The sequence below is a fragment of the Bactrocera dorsalis genome, chromosome 4, assembly GCF_023373825.1.
Source record: "Bactrocera dorsalis isolate Fly_Bdor chromosome 4, ASM2337382v1, whole genome shotgun sequence".
Classification (NCBI taxonomy): domain Eukaryota; kingdom Metazoa; phylum Arthropoda; class Insecta; order Diptera; family Tephritidae; genus Bactrocera; species Bactrocera dorsalis.
In genome coordinates, this window is record NC_064306.1 from 26,280,128 (window position 1) to 26,300,644 (window position 20,517).

At 38.3% G+C, this 20,517-nt stretch overlaps 1 protein-coding gene across 6 annotated transcripts in view; it reads left to right on the forward strand.

The window, feature by feature from the left end:
* LOC105223247 (mucin-19) overlaps window positions 1-20,517 on the forward strand; it is a 70,818-nt gene extending 50,301 nt beyond the window's left edge. For all 6 annotated transcript variants that reach the window (XM_029549081.2, XM_011200907.4, XM_011200904.4 and 3 more), the window contains exons 2-6: window positions 398-542; window positions 16,211-17,688; window positions 17,757-17,906; window positions 17,979-18,566; window positions 19,410-20,517. In XM_029549081.2, coding sequence (XP_029404941.2) covers window positions 529-542; window positions 16,211-17,688; window positions 17,757-17,906; window positions 17,979-18,566; window positions 19,410-19,639 — 2,460 coding nt within the window. In that variant the 5' untranslated portion in view covers window positions 398-528 and the 3' untranslated portion in view covers window positions 19,640-20,517. The remainder of the gene's footprint in view (window positions 1-397; window positions 543-16,210; window positions 17,689-17,756; window positions 17,907-17,978; window positions 18,567-19,409) is intronic.

Here is a 20,517-nt window from a genome sequence, read left to right on the forward strand (position 1 = left end):
ACAACAAATTTTTCGCAAATTTTATAACAGTAATTAAAATAGCGCGCTGCCTGCAAAAAAATCGGTCGATCGGACTAAAAAATAAAATTGCATATTTTCGAATAAAAAATAAATGAAATGCAAAGCATTTTTTGCATTTATAATTTAATATATTTTTGTTGTTGTTATTTTGAGTGAAAAGTGAAAGTCGCAAAACTGTTGAACAAAATATTTGACGGCCAAACAATACATTCAGCGGACAAATAGACATTTCGCAAGCAAAAACTCTAAATACCGTACTGTGTGCATGAACTCTGTGTGTTGTTGCTTGACATGTTTTGTTTGCAACAAAATACATGAGGAAAAAATCAATAAAAATAAAATAAAATTTTCTATTTAATTTTACTTGCAACTGCAGGTGTACATTTAATTGCGGCCCGCATTCAAACGAATATTGAATATTGAGCAGCGAAAGGAGTTGATAATCAAATATTCAGTGCACAAAATTTACAACAATAATAACAAGAAACTACAACAACAAAGGCAAATATGTTGCTGAAAATGTAAGTATGAATTGAAAATTTTAAAACTGTTATTGCATCACTGTTAACGGTAAATTACATAATCGTGCGAGAAGGATTTCATGCGGATTATCGCTGGCGCATATTTATTTTTTCGAGACTGGCCTCACTGACCTTTAAAATAGTTCGACATTTGTTGGTGAGCCAACAAATTTCTTTGGAACAAAAATTAAAATTTAAATAGAGATTTAAATGATGATAGATAATTTTTTTTTTTTTTGATAAAAAATCTTTAAGAAAATAAAATTCAATTTATTTAGAAAAATTAAAAAAATTAAAAAATATTTAAAATTTCAAAAAATTTAATTTTTTATTAAAAGAATATCTAAAAAAGTAAAATTTAATTTAATTAAAAAAATTAAAACCTGGCTAAAAAAATTTTATTTTGAAAAAAAAAATCTTTAAGAAAAATAAAATTGAATTTTCCTTGTTTATGAAATAGAAATTTTTCGTTCCTACAAAAACAAATGTGTATAAGCATTAATGCATAGAATTTCTTTGAAGCAAATTCGGATTTCCTATTGAAATACATAAGGCGCTTGAGACATAAGGAAAGTCTAAATAGCTCACAGTTCGACACTGTTACTTTTATCAAAATAGAAGTTAATCTTAATTTATTCAATCTTAAAGGTATAATGTTAAGCTTAAGAAAGTGAAAACGATTACAGCAAACGAGCATAGATTTAACTTCGAAGGAATGAGGGACGGCTTATTCGACCATTTTTTAAACAGCTTCTATAATGTCGACCCTCTTATGAAACTATCTTGTTTTAATATAAATACTTCGCTAAATATTATTTTTGAGTCTAATATTGCATGTCAACATTAATATCGGAAATTGGTATAGGAATGTATAGAGCGGATTAAAAGTCTATCAGGTCTTAGCCAAGTGCACCTTTTCTGGAAGCCCGGCCACAAAGGTATAGCCGGGAATGAACTGTCTGATGGCTCGCCCACTCCGCAGCGTACACCAACATGGTAGGTCCCAAATTCTCATTGCGGTTAGTCCCCTTACCATAAAGGAGCTGCTTCGCAAGGATGAAGGAATGATAGGGAAGGGTATTGGCAACAACTTCAAAGCATGCGCCATGCCAAGTTGCTCCCAAGAGACAAACTCAGGCTACTTGTCTCCTTCTGCACTGGCCAATGTAAGTTCAAGAGGCACTTATTTAACAATTGTTTCTTGTGCGAATTGCCGCTTCTGTGACATGGAACCTGAAACTGCAGAACACCTGCTAATTGACTGCTAGCAGTCTGTAGGTGGAAAATAAAGACCCTTGGATCCATGTTTCCAAGTTTCGATAGCACCTAGCAATATATTGGAATTTATCATTATGCTGGGGCTAAGAGAGGCGTTTTGATCTGGGAGAGGGCAAAATAGATCTAAGTCGCGGTGCAAACCTCATTTATTTATCTAATCTAATCTAAATAAAATCATCTTTATGGTCTCAAATTTTGTGGCGGACCAATCACAACAACAGAAGCATTCTAAAGATGACGTACTTTGTTTATACATATGTTCTTTAAAACATCTGTTTTTTGGGCGGTTATTGGAGAGATATGCAAGCATAATGTTATCTGCAAGAACTTCAAACATAATGCCTTTAATTTTTCCATAATTTTTTTAAGAACTAACGACAACCATTCAAAGCTTTATAGCACACGAGTGCTTGTGGTCCCTTCAAAAAAGTCTTCTAAAACAATTTTTCGTACAGAAAAATCGCTACAGCTTAAGTAATTTTTTTGTAAATAATATAATAATTTCCCTGATGAAGACATCTAGATGACTCGTGTGACAAGGGAACTGCATTTTACTGTTGCGCAAGCAAAGATTTTTTCTTCAGGCATGACTGCGGAATAGTCAGCATATGCACTAATCGTCACCTAAAATGCAAAATAACTTAAAATAACTTTTCATAAGTTTACAGGCGATTTGAGTTTTGGTTATAAAATGGTTATATATTAGTTATATATGGGTTATATATTGGTTATATATGGGTTATATATTGGTTATATATTAGTTATATATGGGTTATATATTAGTTATTATATCTGACAGGGATATTCGATTTTTTTTCTGATGCGCGGTTTTGCATTTTAAGTGATATTTAACCAGAATTCACATAAAATCAGCCTCCTCTGCAAAATTTTTCAGTTGAAAAGGATACTTTTTTCTAAGTCTAAGCGCAATCTATAACATTTTACTAAAATCATCCATTTTCGTTCCACTTGCATACAATTTATTTTATGTTTTAAATCTGAGCAAAATGTTTATAACTAAAGTCCATTCGTATAATATTATGTAAGCATGCTTAGTGAATAAAGTATCGCTAGCGAGCACAAGGTGTCTATAAATTCTCGTGTTAAACAAGAAAATTAAATTAATATTAATATTTTAAGCACAAAGCAAATGTTGCATATGAAATCAATATACCGTTATGTACTAGCTGGTATGTAAATGCATGCATACCTTTCAAAGCAACTATTTTGTAGTCATCAAGAATGCATTTCATTTTTCCATCAAGTTTGCCTTCAACACCATCGCTCAGTGTCTTTCTCAGTGCATTTCTTGTCGCTGACGCTGCGAAGAAACTCGTTTTGCAGCCAAACACACGGGCAACGGTGCACGTACGTGCGAAGCACACATATATGTTTGTGTGTGTGGGGAAGGCAATGGTGTGCGCATTGAAGCGCGGGTGTTTGGCCCGGGTGAAAAATGCATGAATTATGGGCGCGTTCATTCCCACATAATTGTGAGTTTTCGCGTCACTCACACAGACACCACACAGCCGAATGTGCCTAACAATGACTGTTATGTGTTTAACTGCAAGCTTTTATCTGCATATATGTATGCATATGTATGGGCGTGTGTGTGCATGTCTGTCTGCTGAATCATAAATTACGACTGCATTGGTTAATTTTGTGCAAATTACTTGTTTAACTGAGCATGAATGTTATATTAACCGTTTGGCTTGCCAAAAGAAAACGGTAAACATGCGTATGTGCAGATTAAAGCAACAAATTTCTAATGCTCATCAGGCAGCCAGCCGACTTATGTACATAAATATGTGCGCTTATGCTGCCATCATGCTTATTGAGTAATAAACTGCACTGCCAAGCACCCACACACACACACAGCTTCGGAAAAAAAAACAGACACATACATACACGTAAATGTATAATTTATTATAATCCGCTCACGCTCAGCTTCCCGCCAACTCGCCCATTTACATGTATTACAAATATAAATATTATGTGTAATGAAACTTCCGAATTTTCAATTTGTGTTGATGCGCAACTCTACCAACAACAACAGCAACAACAGCAACTAAACATGGCCAAAGCATGTTATGAAAAACAATTTAACAGCAAAAATAAACAAAGCACAAAGCACATCAAAGAGATTATGTGTGCAATTAAAAAATAAAGATAACAAAAAACATCAAAAATAACAAAAACAAGAAAGGCCGTGAATTGCGGTTACACCGAAGTTATAATACCCTTAACAGGTGTATCATTTCTGGCATGGTTTAAGTTGATCAGTTGCTTGGAAGTTATATGCTAAAGGGTGATTCATTTCGAGGTTCCTTACTTTTTTGATGAAAAAACACAGCAATAACATTCTTAAGAATACTCTTTGGCATTTATTTTTCGAAGATTATCTCCTTCAAATGTTGGCCGCGTCTATGTCTTGGATGGTCCATCCTTTGAGTCCAATTTTCGATGAGTCGTTCGAGCATTTCGACCTGGTAAGTTTCGAATGACACTCGTGATGTTGTTCTCCAAGGCTTAAATAGAAGTGGGATTGTCCATATAGACTTTTGACTTTACATATCCCCAGAGGAAAAAGTCTAGCTGTGTGATATCATAATATCTTGATGACCAATCGATCGTCACACAACGTGGAATTATTTGCTTACCGAAGTGTTCTTCCAAGAAATCCAATCATTGATGCGGAGTGAGGGAAGTGACGCCGTCTTGTTAAAACCAAATGTCGTCGAGATCACGAGCTCCAATTTTAGGCATGAAATGTCGGTTATTTTTGAAGAAATATGAGTATATGATGATTCCACCAGCCAACAAACCTGGATGAAATGTGTCAAATTTGCTTGTTTAGATATCCATTAAGCCAGAGCCAGAAATGGGCCTTATCGCTAAACATAATTTGTTTCAAAAACGTCGGATCTCCTTGGAACTTTTCAAGAGCCTAAAGAGCGAATTAGTTAGGATTAGTTTGCGTATACACAGACACACAGACCGAGATAGGTAAATCGACTTAGCTCGACACACTGTTCATTTATATGTATAAATGTTTTTAGTGTCTCCGATGCTTCTTTTTGAGTAAATCAAACTTCGTGGCAAACTAAATATGCCCTGTTCGGGGTATAAAAGCAACACTAATAATAAAAAATAACATAACTAATGAAAAAACAAAAATTCAGCTAAAAAAAATAGACGTCAATTAACGAGCGCTAAAAGGAAAATGTTTATGATTACAAATATTTGTTGTTGCAGTGAGTGTGTTTTTTTACTGTTGTTTTTTCACATTTTGCTTTTAACCGCAATGTGCAGCTTATAAGCTCATACTCAAATATTATGATTGCACTTTGCAGTAGTTTACAAATCACCTTTTTTATTTGAGGGTTTTTCACACATTTTCATAGAGCGGGAATTTTGTGGTAATAGTTTGAAAGCTCGAAAGAAATAGCTTTATTCTGGCATGAAATTAAAATTTTGCAATAGAAAATCAATGTAACTGTATTTGCATTTTTAAATGTGAAATTAAAATCGAATTTCTGTATATACTATATATACTTAGAAGATTGTGTATATTTGAGATTAAACTCATTTATTTATTTATAAAAAAAAAACTTTTAAAATATTACAAGTGTATTTGTTTTGGTAAAAATAAATGTTAAGTGGAATTTTTTTTCCAAAAGTTCACAAAGTAACTCGTTTTGGTAAAAAAAATGCTTATGAGTAGATAAATTTGTTGTCTGCCTCCGACCCGAATAATATTTTGAATATACATATATACATAAATTTTAGTCTCATAATTTATTCAATGAAATTTTATCGCACTCCAAACTGTGGAAGCTATCTGCTTCAAGCAACTAACAGAAAATGCATTTTTGACAATCCATTTTCCGACCGCTGCGCCAAAGATAGCTTCTTTTCTGGCGTTAAAGTCGCCAAGCACGATTTTGACACAGTGCAGCTTTCATAGGTGGGATCCAAGCGCTCATATTCATTAGATATTATTAGTCACCTTGCCCTTCTCTTCCATCGGGTCGTCCCGATATGTTGAAGAAATTCGCTTTGATGCGGATGACGTTCATCCACCGTCCTGAATGCCAGGATTCGATGACAGAGTCTCTCTCTCGAATTCGCGCACCTTTATACAAATGCCACAAGCCACCTCGCACTTCATGGACGTTGGTGATGTTACTTTTACTCTAATGAGGACATCAATCAGCGCACCTTCTCAATTAAAGGACGAGACATTCCAGGTGCAGGCCCTTAAATCGTAATGCTCAACACATTTGCAGTGGTCGTCAGTAAAAGAGAGTCATGCGAGGATGTTGTGATCTTTTCATTGTGGGTGTTTTTTTAAATACTGGTGCTATATGTAAAAAAAAATCGTTTCTGAACGCTCAAAGAACTTTTCTCACTTGAGTGAACTTCTATACATGGCTTTATCCTCGAAATATACTAAGTGTAAATTAAACCCAGATAGGTTTTCCTGGTGCGGTGCGAACTACACCTATAAAAGCACTTAAGTTAATTTTTCACAAGTTTTCTATAAGGAGCTCCCCGTCAATCTTAGTTTTAGGCAACCGGACTACTGTAAAGTTTTTAGGCAGAAATGGTTGCTATTAAGGTAGCGGTAGACATACTGCTCCGAAATGTTAAGGGGCGTCTGTCCTCAGTGTTTGTCATCACAAATAACATCAAGCTGCTTCACCATCAGACTCGGTTGAGTGCCTGCTCATTGCGGAATAGCTGGCAACAAAGCCGCCGAGCTACTCAGAGGGCCTTGCTCCGCCCACATTGGAATGGGACCGCCTTAGATCTCCATTGATGTTTTGAGTTCTATCTCTGTGCGGCTGCAGTGCGACTGCAGATCCTTTTGGCCTAGAGTGGGTAACAAGTCAAAGTTGGAATTATTCAGGTATTATTTCTTCCGTTGACCGACCTTAGCAAGACTTTATACCGCGAGCCAGGATACATAGCCGAAACTGACGACAGACGTTTATCGATTATCACTGCGATCTCGCATAGACTTGAGATTATTTCTCTTAACCATTGATTGTGAATTCTGGCAGCGTCAATATAAGATTGTGTATAGTGTTGGGGATAAGGGAAAACGTCACGGACAATTTTAAGTCAGTTTGATCAGCTCTCACTCAACTGGTCATCTGTTCATTACGCCAGTGAATTAAAGCCGAATCTCTAATAACCTCTAAGAAAGTGGGTGATAAAGCCATATTCGATTGTATGAAACTCATGTCTACAACTAGTAAAAATAATATGAAATTATTACTTGGCTTTGGGTACTATTATCTTAAACTAAAATCTCCATTAGAAAATGTATATTCTCCTTAATGGAATTGTACCATAAGATACAATATGAAAAGTACACAATGGGCTTCTACAGTTCAAAAAACAAAATATTGACCACTTTTATGCGAACAAAGTAATGTTATTGGAAATGTGTAACTAAAATACGCAACTCGATCGCAGGAAATTATTGTTTTAACCGCTTGAGCTGATTTCAAGTAACATTTCAAATTTTCATTTTCATTTAAAACTTTTTCTAATTTAGTTCATTGCAATATATTGAAACAGCGAAAGTCCTTAAAGACGAAGCGTTTAAATATGACTAAGGGGGTATTATAGTCTAGAAATCAAATTTTGGGCAGGTTTTTGAATTTTATTTAAAAAAAAAAAATTAATATTTTTACCATCCATTTTTTATGATGTTTTTATTGATATCTCAAGAATACAGAAAAAAATTTTACAAAAAAATATTAAAAATTAAAATAATTAGAGGGGGGAGAGACAGATGTAAAAAAAATTACGCGTTTAAAAAATTCGATACGGCCGAACCGGGCTAGGTACTGCGTCACTAAAGTAACTGTAGCTCTTAAAATAATTTTAATTTTTAAAAATCCTTTGGAGGATATGTTCTTAAGGGTCTAAACTTTAAATATATGAAAAAGAAAATCGATTTTTTCAAAATTCTAGAGTATAATACCCCCTAAAGCATACAAATATCTCAAAACATGCATTGTTGGAATAATTTTGAAAAGCACTGTGTTAAACATCGCACTAAAGTCGCACAAAAACTAAAAACAGCTTACTTCTAATGTTTTTTCTTCATGAGCGCCTTGACTTATTAACCGCGCAAATTAAAGCATTTTCCATTGCTACAATTGTAGCTCGGCACGCGTTCAACGCTATTTTAAGTTGCCACAAATAAATCAAGGTGTTGCCAAATTTAGCATGCGCGCCTTTGTAGCTTCGACAATTGGCCAAAATTAAAATGCATTAAATAAAGCAAAAAAATAAAAGAAAATTATCGTAAAAAAATCGTTAGTCACTGACATTAATTTAATCATTTAATTTCTGCACAGACACACATACACACCATTTAAGCACGCATACACGCTCGCACGCGCAGTCGGAGCGGTCAAATGAAATAAGCGCAAAAACCTCGAAGGTTAAGTGGCCTCTTTTATTTTATTTGCTTTTTTCTTATTCATGATTCTCTTGTTTTTCCAATTATAAACTGAATCAGTTGCATGCTGCTTACAGCAACTCAAATTTACCCTTCAACTATGAATAAACTGCTTAACTATGCAGCGGCATAAACGCCACACACACAAGCGCGCTTGTAGTTTTGTGGCGAAACCCTTCTTCAGGCCAACACACACCTTTGCAGAAATGAAAATAAATATTAATAACAGGCAGCAACAACAAACACCGCGGAATGCAGCGCAAAAACGTGTCTGCGCACTTATGCAGCAATGGAAAATATTTAAATTCACATTTTATACAACTTGTTTTGTTGTTGTTATATTACTTATAATTCACATTCACATCTTTTTGTGCTCGCCAACTAAACACAGCGGCGCGTGAGTGAGTGAGTGACTGTCAAACGCATCCACGAGGCGCAGCAGCAAACATACCTTCACGTACATATGTACATACACACATATATATGTATATATAATATATATATATATATATATATATATATACAGGTACATATATATTATACATATATGAATGTGAATGCCGACGGCTTTGTTTATTCCGCAGTCACTTGCACTTTCAGTCTTTCCAACAGCAACTACCGCTGCAACAACAACAACATTAATAAACAAGAAAATACGTTAATTTGGGTTGTACCGCCACTATAATACCCCTCACACATAACATAAGTAAAGAACTTGTTTTCGCTTCTTCAGCTTGTATGGCAGCTTATGCTACAATAATCTTACCTTTGGAGACGGCGAAGGCTTCTTACACAATAATCTATGCCAAATTTCGTGAATATGAAAGAATTTTCCTTAAGAAACCTTGATTTTGATCGGCCAATTGTCCCGAGTTGAACAACATATTCGGAGATTTTAAACTTGCCTTGGACATTAGGTTAGGTTAGATAGCTGATCGTAGATCGCACATGGACTGCTATATATAGTCCTTTGTTAAGCCATAGAAAAGAAGAAATCCAGTGTTCAAACTTATAAATTGGCAGTACGCTTAGTAGCCAATACAAATATCCACTCCCGCCAGCTCGGTGGAATGTTTGAAGGTATGCGCTCTCAAGTGTTTAAGTCTTGACTACCCAAACGTGGGAAACTCAAGAAGGAAGTGTTGAGTTGTTTTCACCTCAAATTCTTCCATGTTGCTTCTGCAGATGGCGTCTGGTAAAATTCATCTTACAGCATGGACGCCAATAGGGCAAAGACCTGTTAAAAGCCCCAAAACAAGGAACAAGCTTGGCTTACTGATGGTAAAGAGATCACTAGACTCCTGCGGTCGATCTTGGGCAAGCTTCCGCGAAGCCCAGCTAACTAGTAGTAGAACACAAGAGGATACGGGAGCGCCAACCCGCTCCCATTCTGCCGTTAGCGATTCTAGGATGCCTTTCTTTGCTAACTCATCAGCTTTGCAATGTTCTGCGATTCCGCTATGGCCCAGTTCTCACCCCGTCTTATCATATAGACACTCGAAGCTATTGATAGCGAGTTTAGACATTCTTCGGCCAAGCTTGAACCCATTATAACTGAGTTCAAGGCTAGTATCGCCGATCTACTCTCAGTGAATGGTCACTTCTCTGAAGGAGGCTACACTCCGGAGCAGCAGATCTACTGCTACCTCAATGGCTACGACTTTGGCTTAGAAGACACTGTAATAGTCAGGAAATCAGAAGCTGGAGTTGATAGAGAGCTTCTGACAGTAAACTTTTCAACCAATTTCCCCCCCAAGCTTTGACTCATCCCTAAAGAAGCTCACTACCCCTCTGCTCCAATGTTTTCTTCCCACCCACAACTCCCTCTACGGTATATGGACAGGGAAGGAGCCACTTGAGTTCGGTTTGGAGACTTCATGATCCAAGTAATCCAGTATGAAATAAAAGTGTGTGAGGATTTTCGAGTGTTCAGAGACGTGATTTTTGAGGAACCTAGATTCTCTATCCGATAGCGTTAAGTGCCATAGTTGAAGTGGACTTTAGCGCACGACACATGCTGATGAACGCCACCCTTTGAACGCTCTTGAGTTTCTTTGCCAGTGTGGTCTTTTCTGGAGACCTCCACCACATAAAGATTCCATCGAGAATAGCGGTCTTTACTATGGTGTTTTGGCAATCCATGCCTGTTTTGCTCTTTCTTCGGTATTCTTTGGACATTTGTGTCGAATTTTTTGAAGATAAGTGTATATCATAACATATCAGCTAGGCACGCTGATAACTTATACGATATGTATATGTACATATGTGGTACATCTTATAGGGTCTCCGGCGTTTTCCTCCGGCTGCTACAAATGTCGTGACAAACTCAACATAACCTGTTCAGGGTATAAAACTATCATGCTCGCTGATTATATTTGCATTTTGCTGCAAAACGCTCGCAACGACTGCTCAACATATTGTATGTTGTTGTAGGTCTGAAAGTTTTTTTTGTACTTTATATTTGCTTTTTTCTCCCGACCACGAGTTGCCTCAGAAAGTTGAAGTTGTCTACCTTTGCAGTGTTTTTTCCACCACAGAAATGTTAATACATAGTTGTAATAAAAAAAAATTACGACAATATAAAGCAAAACAACAAAAACAATAGCAACATCTACGGCAAAATATTTATTGTACAGGGAAAAGACTGCCCGAATGACAAACAGAAATAAAAGGCCATAAATATCAATACGATTGCGATTACGTTCGCGCCGCACACACACACGTACACACAGCTACTACAACAACTGTGTACGGGTGCAACCGAGTAATAACTCTGCCTGGGCTAAGGCACTCAGCATTCACCACTCGGCGCACAACTTGCGTTTTCCAATCCAATCGCTTGTCACCTGCCTTCACACCCCTCCCACCCGCGCGCTGCAGAGTCTAACGTTACGGCTACGCTCCATTGCGTCGCGCAGCACTGCACTGCCCCATTTTCCTGCCGATATTCCATAATATCGAGTAATAACCAGTAACCAGTGTGCGATAACAACCATAACCGGAGTAAAGCGCTTGCCTGCTTCTTGCCTTTGGCTTTCGGCGCTGCCGCTGCCGCTGCCGCGCTCGCTCTTGTGTTGTGGCCACCAGCGCGCCGCTGTTGAACTCGTAAAAACAACTGCACATTGAAATGGGTTAATTTCGTGAGACTCTTTTGCTCCTTTTATTATTATATGTACAGTTTGTATGAGTAACTATACCAGTTATTGTTGTTGTTTTTTATCATAGCGAAAGGGTGCACTGGTGCTTTGCCACGCAGAGTGTTACCCAGCAAACATTTGATCGATCAGTTTGTATGGCAGCTTCATATATGCTATAGTGATTCGATATCGGCGTTTCCGACAAAATTGCATATCTCAAGACAGAGGAGGATTTCTGCAAAGTTTTAGTTTAAATACTGACAAACAGTCGTGCAGACATTGCTACATCAACTCAGCTCGTTACGATTATCTTTTATGAATATATTTTGTAGGGTATCCGGTCTTTTTTAACATAAACATATATTAAGTGGATACTGTTTGTAAAGCTGTCACTTTTCAAGCAATATCAGCAGTCATGTATGGTAGTTCCATATATTACGAAAGTCCTGGAATTTTTAACTATTATACAAGATCATTTGGGCTTCATCCCTACAGCTGTTTGTAGTTCTTCTTTTTTTTATTGGCCTAGACACCGCTAATGAGGTTATGGCCGACTTTAAAGCAGTTTGCCACTCATTCTTCCCTTTCGCTGTTTGGCGCTAATTGAAGATTCCAAGTGCAGCTAGATCCTTCTGCACTCGGACTCTCATATGGAAATGAGGTCTTCTTCTTCTTCTGCTTCCCCCAGACGGGTACGTCGAATACGCTCAGAGCTGTAATATTTTCATCCTTTTGGACGACATGACCTAGCCAGCGTAGCCACTGTCTCTTAATTCGCCAAGCTATGTCAATATCGTTGCATATTTCGTACAGCTCATCGTTCCATCGACTGCAGTATTCACCGCAAAAGATCATAAATCTTCCGCAGAACTTTTCTCTCGAAAACTCGTAACGTCGACTCATCAGATATTGCCATCGTTCATGCCTCTGCACCATATAGCAGGACGGGGATGATGAGTCACTTAAAGAGTTGGTCTTTGCTCGTCTAGAGAGGACTTTACCTCTCAGTTACCTACTCAGTCCGAAGTAGCACCTGAGGCAAGTCGTGAGTGCGACGTATGTTTTTGCTTCGCTTCCTTATTCACTTTGGAGAAAGCAAAACTAACGGCGCAATTGATAAGACAAATGATGTCAAGAAGGTAATTGAAAAATCGTTGAATATTAAACATTTAAATTTTTTCGATTTCGGTGCAGGCTTAATACAACATATGATATGTTCGAGACCATGTTAAAACACCTCGTCCTCGCTAGTGATAAATGAGACTTCTAATTACTTTCGTGGAACTCGGTTGGTTAACGAATATGACGCGACTTTGAAGCTTATACCTGATCATATTGACTGTTCATTTGACATAATGTGTTAAGTTGAATTGCGGGTTTGATTCCACATCACCTCATAGGTGATAGCAGTTTTGTCACTCCTTAGATGTTTGATTTCGCATCATGTGAACATAATTCCATAGTTTTCGCTGAGTTTGACACCAAATAATGGCCGACGGTAAGTCAATGTCTTTCTTGTAAATTATGATATGTGACGTTCTTCGACGTTTCCTATAGAGATCTACTTTCCGCCAGTTATCACCAGCTATCAAAATATTCCTTCAACGTATTAAGCGAACCCTTTATGATCCAGGTTTTGGTTCCAGTTCCCCAACAGCGGCTTAATTAAGCTTTATATATATTTTATCCCCAAAATGCTGACTGCATCCCAGCTACTGCTGTTACATTGTTACACACCTACAAATTGTAGCTATTGCTGCCACATTTCAAGTATCTGCGTGGTTGCAGCAGCGGCAACGGCGGTAAAAATAGTTGACAACTAAATGAACGACTAACCGGTTTACCAGTTTACCACACTTGGCTGCCGTTTTGACAACAAAGATGCGGGTGTGTGTGTCAATATATACATATGTGTGTATGTGTAGATATACCGCAATATTGAAAATAGATTGCTATTGCCTGTTGTTGCCGTCTTTGGTCGCATAATGAGAAATAGAGTATTTGAAACAAGTTCCCGGTCTGTTTTACTCACTTCACTTTTCAGCGCACTTTCGCTGCGATTTTGAGCGCTCAATAAAGCTTTACCTACGAACTGGTCCACGCACACACGGACATACATTACATGCGATTTACATCTCTACAACACACACACATACATACATATGGCAGAAAAATAAGTAAATTGTGCTGACTTGGCTCGAACCGCTTAAGCATCTTGGCAGTTTGCCTTGAGCTTTGCTTTGTTGCCATCTATATACATCAACGGCATACCTTTGGTATTTCAATCAGCAACAACATAAAAATAAGAAAAAATATATGAAAAAATAAGAAAAAACACCTTACAAAAAATGCATGCAAAAGCAACATATGTATGTCTACATGCAGACACACACACATACTTATGTGTGGCTTTATTTATTTCTTGAGATTTGCGACATATTCGCTGGCATATCGCATCAGCCAAGCGTTCGACCTCAGCGATTCGCATCGGTTCGCCTTATTGGCGCATTGTTCGATATGCCTGATTATCTCTGGCGTGTCTGTCCGCTATATCGCCTGTTATATTCGCTGTTATTTGGGCTTGGCAAGCATCTGCTTCGCATTGCACTAAGCGGTGCATGTGCAGAAATCACCTTTTATACGCCCAAGTACATTCGTATGCATGTGTATGTGTAGTGTGCATGTAATGTGGCTAGGTAACTGTATCGCGGCACATTTGCGCATGCGCGTCGCACTGTTGCTGGCATGAACCGGTAGGTGGTCACTGCAGCGCTGTGGCAGAGCAAGTCGATTGTGATTTATTCGCGCACGTATGTACATACATATTTACATCCTCAATATATTATTATAAATCCAAGTTATCAACCAGGTAGGACATATAGTGTGTTCCATCTGAAGCGACGATTAATTTTTCTAAATGATAAAATGAATAGTTTTCAGCAGTAATCTAATAAGTTATGTTAAGTTAAGTCGAGGTAAGTTTGTTAAGCTATGTTAAGATAAGTTAAGTTATGTTCTGTTAAGTTAAGTAAAGTTAAATTATGTTAAATTAAGTTAAGTTAAATTAAGTTAAGTTAAGTTAAGTTAAATTAAGTTAAATTAAATTATGTTAAGTTAAGCTAAGTTAAATTAAGTAAAGTTAAATTATGTTAAATTAAGTTAAGTTAAATTAAGTTAAGTTAAGTTAAGTTAAATTAAGTTAAATTAAATTATGTTAAGTTAAGCTAAGTTAAATTAAGTTAAGTTAAGTTAAGTTAAGTTAAGTTAAATTAAATTAACTTATGTTAAGTTAAGCTAAGTTAAATTAAGTTAAGTTAAGTTAAATTAAGTTAAGTTAAATTAAGTTAAGTTAAGTTAAGTTAAATTAAATTAAGTTAAGATAGATGACATCTCAATTTATAGTTTGATTCCATTTCTTTTATCGACGTTAAGTCTTCCTATGTCACGTTTGACGGGTCCGCAACGAATGAATCGCTAATTGAAAGCAATAATTTAAGCCAAGTTCTTCTTCAGTTGGTACTTCAAATACAGAGAATACATCATTCACTCTCCATAGTCAATGCACAAAGGTTCTTAAATATTCAAACAAGTTTTTCTCTTTCGACCATCCTAGGATCCTAGGATAGGTCAGTATTTTCTTCTTTCCTATTTTTCCTATAAAAATTGGAATTTAGGATAAATCTGGTCTGTAAAATAGTATCAAATTCTTTGTTTAATATCTCTTTTTATATATCAGATCGGCAGGAGGCTTCGTATGATTTCAAGTTTAGCACAGTTATATTGAATCTACACGCCTTCACAATATATGGTAGTTGGAATAAAAAAAGCCTTATACATTAATTCTTACCGTCGACAGTTTATCTTCTTAATTCATGACATAGAATCCAGAAGCCTTCACAATATATGGTAGTTGGAATAAAAAAAGCCTTATACATTAATTCTTACCGTCGACAGTTTATCTTCTTAATTCATGACATAGAACGCCATTACCATTTCTCATACCTGGGTACAGTATCAACATACTCACTAAACTCTAAACCCCGCTTGGAACCCTGCGTGATAATCTCTAAATAGAGAAACCATAAAAAGATTGATTATCAATAAATCAACTTGACGGGTTTTGAGCTGAAGCGTTCGGCTTTTCATTGACGATCCGCTCATCAATCAAAAATGCTTCTGAATCACACTTATTGCTGGAAACAGAAAATTCTTCAGAGTACCAAGTTTTTCGCATGTTTTGTATCAAGGGGCCAATCGAAATGAAATACCTTATGAGCCATAAAGAAGGAATTCAATAAAGAAAGAAAAAACATATATTTCTTTATGAACTTGTAAAAAGAAGCCATTTTATCATTGTCCCTCGAAATTAATAACAACACTTAATTTCTTGCTGGGTTACCGTCGTACACCTTCACTTTCTGTTGTTAATAACTCGTATTCTCTTATGCAAAGCTATAATGAAATGGCAACCAGTCATGCGACAGACGACTTACGGCATTCTTTAGTCGCATTAACCAATAATAATTACAGTTTGATGTACAAGCCTGCATACATACTGACATACATAAAAAGATACAAGTATTATTATGTGCCTAACCGGTTTACCCATTAGCCCCATCACTTATTGGCACTTATTTTACCATCACCAGCGTCGTCGCCATTACTTCGACTAATTTATTCGTCCTTCTACGCGATTATGCAAATTTACACATTTTTTATGCCGTCTGGCCAAGTGAAATATTTAATTACAGCCATTTCCTTTGTCCTTGCAGTCAATTAATATGCTGTCTGGCGCTGCTGGCCAAGGCGCAGAACTCCATCGAACAGCTGCCGGGCGAAATTCAATTCGAAACTTCACATAAGCGACCGGACGAAAATGACTTCCAGACATCACATAAAATACCAAGACATTCTTTCTTGCCAGAAACAGATTTGGACTTACTGCAGGGCACCATGAATTTATTGCCGACCAAGGAACGCCCCGAATTGAATCCCGTTTTGAGTGCGCTCATCAATGAGGATGTAATGAAGAGCATCGAGGCGAAACGTGCCATTGAGAAGGAGGAGTTGGAACAGATTAAAGCCGAAATCGAAGCGGAGCGCAAGCAAAAGGAAGAAGAGGAACGTAGGGTAGCCGAGACCAGAAATGCGGTATTGACTACAGCGGCGCCGATAACCGAACTCGATTCCAATATCGGCCTTGTCGATCAGGATTTTAACTTTGTAGCTGCCGGTACGGATAATAAGAAATCCCGCATTGAAATCAAAAAGGGACCAAATGGACAAGACTATGAATACGAATATGTCTACTATTATGAAGATGAAGAAGATGCCAAGCCATCGGAAGCGCCAGCTAAGGCCGACTCAAGTGAACGCGGCAAATCACGTTACAGCAATATTGAACGCACCACAGCGGCGCCAGCTAGTAACAGTCTGGTCAGCAACAAGGCCAAGGGACGTTCATCGAGTTTAAGCGACAGCAGTGCTGACGATGTCGAAGCCGAACGTCTGCCAGCCAATACACGTTTCCCCAGTCGTGGCAAGAATGTGGATGCACAGCCAACGCCCGCTATAGATTCGCTTGAAAACGCCGCCGAGAAAAAGAAGATCAGCGTTAAGCGACCCAGCTTGGAACTGGTTGATAGCGCAACCTTCAACACGGACGAGAAACAGGTGAAGGGCATCCGTAATAGCGATACTGAAACAAAATCGGCAATCGCCATTGAACAAGAGCAAGCAGCTGCAGCAGCGGCGGCTGAAAAGAAAGAGGCCGAGGAGAAGAAACGCCGTCAGCCAACCATTGGCAGTGATGAAGAGAATGTGACCGTTAAAGATGCAGCAGATGAGGAAGTGGAACAAACCACTTTGTCGATGGAGAAGGCCGCATTAGACTTATATGCGATATTACAAAACGAGAACTTCAACATGGATATGACTACCGATGCTGATACCGAGGTAACCACTGTGCTGCCAGATACCACAAACCCCGATGACGAAGGTCTGACCACAATTGTGGATGAAGCACCTAGCTCAACCACGTCTACTACCACAACAACTACCACAGAGGCAACTACAACGACAACAACGACTACAACAACCACAGCAGCGCCTTCATTGTTTGGTGGCAAACGTCCCGGCTTGAACTCAGCCCGTCCTAATCGTTTCAAGTTGAACAAGGGTGGCAAGAGCGAAGCAAGCACAACAACGACAACAGAAGCGCCCGCGTCGGAGGCAACGAAAACGGGCAAGAGTAAGTGTTGCACTTTCAATGGAATTCAAAAATTGGTTTCACATAAAAAAACTTTTTTGTTATGATAGATCGTTTCTCACGTCCTTCGATTGGCGGTCGTGCACGTCCGGGCGCACGCACCACCACCGCCGCACCGGCGCCAGCAGCCGAAGAGGAGGAAGAAGTAGCAGCCCCCAAAGAAGTGAAGCCTGTGAGCTCTGGTTTTGGACGTGGCCGTCGTAAGTTGTTGTCATAGTTGTTGCCTATTAACCGAACTTTCTATTAACTCACGATATATATTTCCAATGCAGCACGCAATCGTTTCAATTTACGCAGCACAACAACCACCGAGAAACCAGCCGGCGCTGACGCTGAGGAGGCAAACGAGGAAGCATCCGTATCCAGCACGACGGCACGAACGCTGCGCGGAGGACGTCCGCAATTGAGCCTGCGTGGTCGCAGCCGCACCACCACAGCCAAACCTGCCGCCGAAGAGGAGCACAAGGATGAGGAGACAGCCGCCAGCGCCGCCGAAGAGAAACCAGCACCGGCACCAGCGAAACCTGCATCACGTTTCGCACGACCAGGTGGCAATCGTTTGTTGCCACGCGGCAAGCTAGCACGCACCACTGAAGCACCAGCAGCTGATGACTCAGCCGCGGATAGTAGTCATCACAATGACGTCAAGGGTGACGAAAATGGCGAGGAGGGCGCTGAGAAGGCGGCCGAGGCGGAAGCAAAGCCCGCAGCACATCATGGACTGAATCGTCTGAAGACGCGTCCACAATTGCATAAGACTGAGAACGCCAAACCAAAGGCGGCACCAGCGCCAGTGGCGCCACGCAAAGTCAATCCACTGTTGGCCAAGCGACGTCTACAGCTCGGACACTCCACCACGGGTGAGTCTTGGAATTGTTGAGTTTGTTATGGATCTCGGCATAGATTGTGTAGGTATTATAGTGGTGAAGAGATTTTAGTACAAATTAGAGTTTGTGGTCACAAAGTTCAGACCTCTAATAGGTCTTATAAACAACTAACGTTATCATAACATACTTTGTGGAAATGTTATATTTTATTTGCTAATGAGAAGAACTGGTAAATCGGGTTATAACCGCCCTCCACCAGCTATGATATCCCTATAAAGCTCTAAGTAACATAGCCAGGTACACAAAATTCTCTCTGACCGTTAAATATAGTCCCCACAAGTGGACCAGTTGAAAACTTTGGAAATGGGTTTTTCCCATTCTCCTTTCCATGAAACTCCATATCGTCCGAACTACACGATCGACTCGGACAGAAATTTATTTAATTATGTTCGAAAAACGACTTTGTTGTATGAGTAGTTTGAAGATGACTAAATTCTAAACACAACCAGAGCTTCCCAGATAATGCCTTTATTGGAAGAGTTTGACCTTCTTTGGCATTATAGCATATAACTCAAACATCAGCAAAAGTATTTAAATAGAACAAGCTCCAAACTAAGACAATGCTCTTCCATAATTGGTCGAAAACGGTTCTCTACTTCGTTTATTGCGGACATTGTCCAATATGTGCAATACTCTTTAAAGTAAGTGGAATTGGTTACTGAAAGTAAATGAGTTCGGTCCGTTTTTATATCTACCTATCATATCTTCGATTACCTTAATACCATATATACTATATTTTTAAACTCATTTTGACTTTAATTCCCATTGTAAGTATTGACCAATTGCATATCTTTCTCCTCCCCCCACCCACCGTAGAAGCGCCCGCTGAAGAGGACAACGCCACCGCTGCCGAAGAATCGAAAACGGAAGAGGAAAGTGCACCAGCAGCCGCTTCCGCCGATGCGCCTGCCGCCGAAAATGCTGACAGCGCCAAGGATGAAGCCGCCGATGAAGCCGAAACGACAACAAAACAACAAGCACGCGGCTTGGGACTACTAACACAAAGAAGGCGTCTGCCGCTGCGCAAACCCGGCACCATACTATAAAAGCTGTGAGCGTCCGTATGTGATGAAATAAATCCCGATGTGTGTGAGCGATAACCATAAGAAAGAGCATTGATAACGGAGGGTAGGAAGCAAAAGCGGGACACAACTGTTAACCTCACTGCAATTAGATGCTCCACGCTTGGATTGATTTAAGACAAAAACAAAAATGAAACAAAAAAAATGAAAACAAGAAAAAGAAGACAAGAAAAATCATCGGAAAAGATTTTAATTTGTATGATTTAATACTTTAACTATTTGTTTGTTGTAGTTTGACTTGAAGACAAAAGCAAGAATACTCGTTAGAAAACCTATTTGGCTTTATTTCGGCCACAGTCGATTTTTATTAATTATTTTAATATTATATATATATGTATACATATTCTTTTTTGTTTTGTAAATGCCCACTCGCTTCGCGGCCTAAACCGAGAGCGAGCTGTAAGCCCCCTTTTTAGTACTCCACTGCCAGTGTTGAGTGTAGTATCTACATATGTACGCGTAGTTTAAGTGTGTGCCTTTTATTGTATAATTTTGTAAGCATTTATAATTACATACATATAAACAAACAAACATACATACATACATGACGAAATGTATACACAAAACGAAAGCGAAGAAAATTTCCAAATTATTCGATTATTTTTATTATTATTTTTGAGTAAAGTTATAATTTTTATATTACATATGACACACATAAACGCCAAACATACACACACACACATATACACTTACATATTCACACACACGCCAACACAAGTAATGTAGTTATGTACGATTTTAATGTACTGTACAAGTACTATTTGCCCAATAATGTGTGAAGTTAAATTGAAAATTTGTAAGAGAGAAAGACAAATAAAAGAAAATTTATCTTAAAATATAAA